The sequence below is a fragment of the Medicago truncatula genome, chromosome 7 (genome assembly GCF_003473485.1).
Source record: "Medicago truncatula cultivar Jemalong A17 chromosome 7, MtrunA17r5.0-ANR, whole genome shotgun sequence".
In the NCBI taxonomy this organism is placed as follows: Eukaryota; Viridiplantae; Streptophyta; class Magnoliopsida; order Fabales; family Fabaceae; genus Medicago; species Medicago truncatula.
Genome location: NC_053048.1, coordinates 56,098,769 through 56,107,121, shown reverse-complemented (window position 1 = coordinate 56,107,121; position 8,353 = coordinate 56,098,769). Strand labels below are relative to the sequence as shown.

Genomic DNA, 8,353 nt, shown 5'->3' with positions numbered 1-8,353 from the left:
CTCCTTCAAATCATTTTTTTTAACAAGGGTAATTTTATATTGTTTAAAAAATAAAGATAGTTTTTGTATAGAATAACATAAATTTATGATTTTATAGTGTTTAACTTATATTTTTAAGACAATATTCTTTTATAAATTCTTTATCTTATGTATTGTACATCAAACGCATAATGCCATAAAACCTTATATCATATCTTTATTCAACTTTATTAAAAATAAATATATTTTCATTTTTTTTAGAGGATATATGTCCATATCTAGTTTCAAACTTGTAAATGATAAAAAAATTCAGTCACAAATTTCAATACATATTTACCACTTTAAACTTCTTATCAATGCAAACTTGTCCATGATAAAAAATACCAATAAGTAATACATCCAACTTTCTATCATACTTTGTAAATTTCACATTACTCCTCTATCTTAAATCAGGTGTAATTTTTGCACCTTTCGACCTTTCAGTAAAGAAATAAGGTTGTGTATAAAGTAGAATGAACTTTGGACATGAGTGGTGGCCAATTAAACAAAGCTTGTGAACCATTCACATGCTCCAAATCTTTTTTTTTTGTCAAATAGCCTAGAGGCGGGAGCTCACACATTTTAAATGTGAAGAAGTGGAGCCTCTGGGGTTTGAACCCCAACTCCTGCATATATTATACACTGTCTCTACCAACTGAACTAAGCTTACGGAGATTGCTCCAAAACTTATTTATTATTCAATAATTAGTAAAAGAAAATGATCAGAAAATCAAAGTGAATACAGAAAGCAAACAGAATGAAAGATTAATATCCCTAAAAAAATATACTCATAGTGAAGGGTCGCCTTCTCTCGTCCTTCTTCATATAATTGATTTTTTTTTTTTTTATTTCGTGATTAAAGATATTCATGGGTGTGTGCTGACTCACAATGACCCAAAACGACTAAATTTGTTAGGGAATTGCTCTTCTCCCTTTTAAAATTACTCATTCCCTTAATTATGTCCAGCGTGAGTTAACTCACGCTTGGTTTTTTCAACGTGAGTTAACTCACGCATACACGTGAATGAGTAAAAACAAAAGGGAGAAGAACAATTTTCAATTCGTTAATTATTCTATCTCGATCATTTACGGGTCTAACGTGACCCAATCTACTACAACCCACAATGTTTGGTTTGAGTATTGAGATTACGTTTTCGAACCCACGGGACCCACGAAACGGACCCCCTAGTATTGATTTATTATGTTATTATTTTAAGAAAGAAAAAAAAACTTAAGAAATATATGTCAATATTTTTTTTATCTGAGCTCAATTTCTACCAAAAACAAATATGAACCCAACTTAACCTTAATTTCATTTACAACAGATTCTCATTTCAAACCACAATTTTTTGAGAATTTAAAAAATAATGATTTTTCTATCAAAAATTTTTATTTTTATTTTAGACACACAACCCGATCCAACCGCTCACAATTAGGTTGATCAGGTTGAGGTTTGAGAGTGAAAATGCGAGTTGAGTGACGAACTTCATATGTTGAAAGTTGAACGAGTTGAGTAATGAGTTTGTTCAACCTGACCCGACCTGTGTACACCCATATTCGTGAGCTTTATGTTGCTTTATGATTTTAGGTCTTGTTATAGTTCTTTTGTTCCGATTCACAAGTAAGTTTTGATCCATTACAAATTCAATCACCATAGAAGCAGATTTCTGAAGAAAAAAAAAGTGATATGAGATAAGCAATGTCTTTAGGTGCGAAAACGAAGGCCAGGGAATAAAAAATTGACGATTAAGAATAGCGATATGCAAAATAAAAAATACAAATTATAACAAGAAGAATAAACATAAAATACAAGAAGGAGATACCATGCTACAAAAGTTGATAGGCGCCATTGTATAGAAAATAAACATGAGTTGGTTCGTTAAATTGATAAAGATTTAGCTGAGATCTTACGAAAATCTAGGTTTGAGTATGATGTGAAAATTTTGTTAGTGAATAGTATATAATTCTCTATAAGTGGTCTTCTTGTGGTTGATCCCGGTAAACTTTCGAGATCTAATATATATTTTTGATCGGTACTGCTATATATGGTGCGAAAAGTTTCCAACGAAAATAGACGTATCTGTTATTGCAGCACTAGACTGGGATCGGTTATGGTGCATAAGGAAATCCTTATGCACCGTGCATAAATCCCAACATAATTGCTTCCTACACCTCCAAAGGAAACCAAACAAAACAAAACAAAACGAACCAAACGCGGAAACAAACTGAATCATCACCTTCGTTCATCATCATCACCACTGGAATCTTCAATCTCATCATCAACACCGTCGTTCATCATCATCACCGTACCGGAATGTCAAAACCATTTTGCTGTGGAAATGGTTTTTGTGAGTTGTACTCCAAACCTATTTTGCTATGGAAATGGTTTCCAGAATCTTCAATCTCATCATCAACACCGTCGTTCATCATCATCACCGTACCGGAATGCCAAAACCATTTTGCTGTGGAAAACCATTAGATGTACTTAATGGTTTCCAACAGATGTACTCCAAAACCATTAGATGTGCTTAATGGTTTCCAGTAGTTTCAGATCTGAAATCGTGAGCCTCATGAACACTAAACCACAGAAAATCACATAAACATTATCTACCACTCTCGAATTCATCAATAAATCCAGAAATAAGTTCAAATCCGTCGTTATCTAAGGCGAAACTGGATCGGAATTCGTACAGCCTACAACAACAAGATTCGAACCGGATCGGAACAACACTTCAACACAACAACAAATCCGAACCGAATCGGAGAAGAAGACCAAAACGCGAAACGGATCCGTGAAGAACAAGAGGTAGTTTCATTTTCTCTTTTTGTTATGTTTTTTTACTCGTAGATCTACGCTCGTGCAAGTTTTTTTTGAGAAATCTAAGGCGATATTTGAAATCAACACAAAAAAGGATGTCTAAAACCGTGAAAACTTTTTGATTTGAACGGAGTTTTGAAATCTAGTGCGGTGGTGCCACCGGCGGCCGCCGTGCCGGAATCATCATGTGTGGCCGGAAGAGATGAAGACTCATCTGAATTGTAGAGAGAGAGGGAGAGCTTTATGTTTTAGTGAGAGAAATTTTTGAGAGGGAGGGATAATTGTAGAGATGAAGCCTAGGATTATTACACGTGTACACTAGATCTGATGGTTGTGAAGTGTCTATGCACATAACTTTTGTCATGCACCATAACCGATCGGTAGAGATGAAGCCTATGATTATTACACGTGTACACTAGATTTGATGGTTGTGAACTGTTTATGCACGGTGCATAAGGATTTCTTTATGCACCATAACTTTTGCCCACTAGACTTGCATGTTCTAATGAAAAGATAATAGCAATACAATACACCCATGTGTGGAATACACGGGATATGGATGCATCGAATTATATTTTATTAAAAAATAATAATATATAGGGTTGAATATGTTTTTGGTACCTATAAATATGTTAACTTTTCATTTTAGTCTTTCTAAAAAATTTCTTCAACATTTAGTCCTTCAAAAATTTTCCATTTTCACTTTTGGTCTCTCCTTTAAAGTAAATTTGTATGTAAAATTCATATTTTTGAATAAAATTTTGCAAAAAAATTCTTGATATTATAATAATATCTCGCTAAAAAAATTAAGAATATTTTAACAAAACATAAATTTTTATATTTTTGATAGTTAAAAATTCATATTTAATTTGTGTTTTGTTAAAAAATTCTAATATTTTTTTGGATTTTTTTTTTTACAATATTTTACACATTTATGCACAATTTCATTAAAAAAATACAAAAAATAACTTAAAAAGAGGACCAAAAGTAGTGATTGAAAATTTTATAGTGACTAAAAGTTGAAGAATTTTTTTTAGAAGAACAAAACAAAAAGTTTGTTTATAGGGATAAGAATAACAAACTAGCAAGAAAATAACTAATGATTTGCAAAATTTTAAGTAATTATATCTATGATATCTAACTCCTCATACAATTCAAAGTTTTTTTTTATTTTTTAAAATCAAGTATTAAGCGGAAATTAATTCCTAAAATCATTAAAATGGATGATAAATTTGTGTTATGAGTTTTAACGTTGATCTAAGCGGTTTTGAATATAGAATCGAAAATAGAGTTGTTTAAATTAAAATGAAAGGATAAAATAAAAGGAGTGTATAGAGATGAAGTAGTAAAAAGGGGAGGTGGTAATAGGGGAGAGGATATAAGAAAGATGGGCCGAGTGAATAGATGAGATAGTTGTTTGTTTGTCTGTTTGTTATTCACAATAACAGAGAACGAACCGAAGGAAGCAAAACGTTATCCTCTTCTCTGGTTTGGTTTACATCGAATCCCACCATTACCAAAAATCCTTCTTTCCTTCATGCTCTTCTCTTGTTTGTCATTCTAATAATAATAATAAATTTCTCTCACTATCGCTCGCTCGCTCGCTGAATGAGCCCCCATGCCTTTGATTGGTTCGTACTTTTATCTCTTTATTTCTTTCAATTTTGTTTAATTCAACTCTGTACTCGCTCATATCATATCATATCGGTTATTGATTATTATTATTGTATATATATATATTAACAACAACAACAACAACAACAGAGATAACAAATGCACATTTACTGAGGGCTCCATTACCATATCCACACTCAATTAGAAGAAGAATTTCCTGCTTTCCACTAGACGATGCTTTTACTACTAGTAGTAGGACTAGGACTAGGAGGAGGAGGTTTCCATTCCTCGTTAAAGCCGTTGCTACTGCTGCTACCATCATTGAACAACCACCTAAATTCAACAACAATCACTTGGAGGAGCCTCTAAATCCTCATCCGTTCATGCTTCATCATCATTATGACGACGATGATGAACGACCACTTGATGAGAGCGAGAAATTGAGAAGATTGAGGATTTCTAAAGCTAATAAAGGAAACACTCCATGGAACAAAGGAAGAAAGCACAGTCCCGGTAACTAACTAATTAATCATTATCAATTAATCTCCTCTCTCTTTATCTATTAATACTTTTTCCTATTTCACCAGAAACTTTGCAGAAGATCAGGGAAAGAACACGCATCGCTATGCAGAATCCTAAGGTGATGTCATGTAAGCATATTTTTTTTTTTTTTTTGTCATTTTATTAACTATCTATTCTTAGAGTGTGTATCATGATATATAGGATAAAATAAAATAGAGGGAATCATCCAACACAGCTAACAGATTGTCACTATTGACTATTCAATAAAATTGTTCTTTTCTTTTCATTCTTTCTATCAATTTTCCTATTCTTTTCTTTTTCTTCCTAACAAATTCTTTCGCAATGCAGGTCAAAATGAAGTTGACTAATCTTGGACATGCTCAAACGTAACTATAAGCCTTTCCATCACCATTTTTATTACTTTTAAATGTTTTCTTCTTTCTTTATTATTCCTTTTACCCCATACAATCTCCTTCTTTATGGATTGCACAGTACAGAAACAAAAATGAAGATTAGTGTTGGAGTGAGAAAGCTATGGGAAATGAGGCGTGGTAGGAAGATGGTGCAGGAGAGTTGCTGCTTTGAGTGGCAGAATTTAATTGCAGAAGCATCTAGGCAAGGCTTTGTTGGTCAGGAAGAGCTGCAATGGAATTCCTATGTAACCTTGGATGAACAGCTTAAGCAGGAGTGGTTGGTCAGTGTTGAAGAAAGGAAACAAATGGCGAGGACACCAGTTAGCAACAGAGCACCCAAGTCCCCTGAACAGAGAAGGAAAATTGCAGAAGCTATTGCTGCAAAATGGGCTGATCCCGTAAGTGTATATGTTAACATCTTGAGTGTTTGCTAGATCTTTTTCTCAGTTAGCTTGCTATTAGAGTCTCATAAATTACTTGTCTGTCATTGACTTTAAAGAAGTTAACATTTTTTTAAAAATAACTTTGATGTTTTGAATACTCAAGCATTGTCCCTCTCCCTCCCATGATTAACTAGAAACACATGCAGTTTCAGGTAACTGGATTCTCTTGCTTCTAAAGGGCGCATTTGGTTTCAAAATTGTTTTCTTTTTTTATTTCTTCTCGCACCAATAATGACATAAGTATTGATGTTTTCTTATTATTCCTGTTTTGTAAAAGAATGGTGAAAACAACATTTTTTTTTTCTTCATGTTTTTACTACCTATACACATTCTTGTAATTGCTAACGAAAACAGGAAATTGAAATAGAAAACGTATTTGCCAATTAAAAACAGGCCCTGATGTTTTGTTGAGCCGAATCTCACACAACAGGTTTTTGTAAGCTACATAGATCAATTAGAATAGAGGTGTCTTTTTACTATTAGAAATATTATATTAACTTTTGTTTTGGCTAACCTTTCTATGTTGATATTCTTTCATAAAGTGCTCTCCAATAAGTGCCTAAAATAATTTCTTTAATAAACTGCCCTCCAATAAAGGCCTAGTATAATTAAAAAGTTGGGTCAAAGGCCCGAGGTGTAAATTCTTTTATAAGAGAGTTCCTAGCACTCATCTCGTTCATAGTTTATGCGAAGGTTGGAGGGGGAGGATGAAGTGTGGTCAGAATAGACAAAGGTCTGAACTATACATTACATGTTTTAGATGGAGATGTTACCTAATGAATATCAGAATAGTCATCGTTGCCCTATATAGAAAATGGATGATGATATGCATGTGTTTCCATCCTTATCTGTGGACTTTGATTTACAATCTTGCAAGTACTCGTTACACCAAATGGTCTAGATAAGTTTTGCCAAAGTGTTGTACCTGGAAAAAGTTGTCAAAGTACTCGGTGTTGAGAATTGAAACAGATTTGCAAGTTTCTTTTCTGTAGGATTTTATTTAGGGTTGTTTCCGCCTTTTTGGTATTTTTCTCTCTTCAGGACCAACATATTTTTCTTTTAAATCAGGATTACCGTGAAAGAGTCTGCTCTGCAATTGCCAAGTACCATCATTCTACTGAAAGGAAACCTAGAACAAGGCCCAGTTATAGTGCACAACCCACCAAGAAGAAGAAACCCATTACAAAAAGAGATTCTGATACTAGCATTGTTATTAAGAGTGCCTCCAAAATTGTTAAGCCGATCCAGCTGAGAAAAAGAAAATCCCCTGCCTATAAGGATCCTTTGGTGAATTCCAAGCTTGAGATGATAAAGAACATCAGAGCACAAAGAGCTTCCGTGGATACCAGACAAACTCAAGCCATACAACAAGCAAGGTAGACCCATTTTAATACTTGTTTTAATTGATTTCTTTTGGATATTTCTGTACTTTACCGAAAATTGAAATTTAGTATTTCTGATTTAACTTCTTTTGAAGCATATAAAATCCTAAGAAAATGTTAAGAACCTCTTTGGTTTTTTATGATCATGGTGGATGCGATGAACATTGGTTACTTCTGTTTTGCTTTCGAGATTAAATCATAAAATTACAGGTTTAGCTTCATTTGATTCCAACTGTAACTATTATCCTGTATATATTTTCATGAAATAATGTTATATGCTTAGACTATTGATTGCCGAAGCTGAGAAAGCGGCCAAGGCACTGGAGGTTGCTGCGGCAAAGAGTCCCATTGCTCAGTCTTCTCTAATAGAAACCAGAAAGCTTATAGCCGAAGCTATTCAATCACTTGAATCCATTGATACACAAAAGATAGATGACTGTAGTGTCCCTTCGGTTAGTTGGAGCAAGGTTAATCAGGAAAACGAATCAGCATTTGACGTTCGAAACCCTTCAGAAATGGCCCAAGTAAATGGACACACAACATTGTCACCAAGCTTCTACAAGTTCTCTGAAGATTTTGGTGAACTTTCCCTGGAGAGACCAGTTAATGGCGTTCCAGAACTTCACCTAACCAATGGATGTGCTTCTTTACCTTTCAGTTTGAATAGCCAGATAAACCAAGATAGCCAATCAAAACAGCAAAGGGAAACAGAACAGGATGAGAGCAGCGAAGACGAAACAGATCATTCTCCAACTGTGATGGGAATTCAGTCCCTTGAAGATGAAACACTATCTAGTTCCCCTATTGCAACTAAAAAGTGGGTTCGCGGAAGGCTTGTTGAAGTGAGTGAAGAGAATCAGTAAAATGTGTAAAGCTTAGCCCAGTTTTCAAACATAGTACAAAACTGTTTGCTGCGTGTTATATAGATCACCATAAATGTCTTTCTTCAACAGTGTGATCATTGCAATGCAATCATCCAAATCATTAGCTGACCAGCCACCAATTGTCTAGGTAGACATGGAGACCAAAATAGCTTTAGCTAAAGAGAGAATGTATCTATATTAGTTTATAGGATCATCTACTTCAGTTGATGTTGTTACATTAAACTATAAATTAATGATATTATTTTCTATTATGTTGGTA

At 33.9% G+C, this 8,353-nt stretch overlaps 1 protein-coding gene across 1 annotated transcript; it reads left to right on the top strand.

Moving 5' to 3' along the window:
* The first annotated feature begins 4,248 nt into the window (after nucleotides 1-4,248).
* LOC25499752 (uncharacterized) lies at nucleotides 4,249-8,353 on the top strand. The gene is made up of 7 exons (XM_013595178.3): nucleotides 4,249-4,467; nucleotides 4,601-4,963; nucleotides 5,038-5,090; nucleotides 5,321-5,358; nucleotides 5,465-5,783; nucleotides 6,897-7,204; nucleotides 7,494-8,353. Exons 1-7 carry the CDS (start codon nucleotides 4,455-4,457, stop codon nucleotides 8,071-8,073), a joined length of 1,674 nt encoding a protein of 557 aa, XP_013450632.1. The 5' UTR covers nucleotides 4,249-4,454; the 3' UTR covers nucleotides 8,074-8,353.

What these genes read in the sequence shown, in the direction of transcription:
- LOC25499752 (XM_013595178.3), top strand. An exon ending in TCGCTATGCAGAATCCTAAG is followed by an intron (nt 5,091 to 5,320) that starts GTGATGTCATGT and finishes TTCGCAATGCAG; the next exon opens with GTCAAAATGAAGTTGACTAA. An exon ending in CAAGCCATACAACAAGCAAG is followed by an intron (nt 7,205 to 7,493) that starts GTAGACCCATTT and finishes TTATATGCTTAG; the next exon opens with ACTATTGATTGCCGAAGCTG.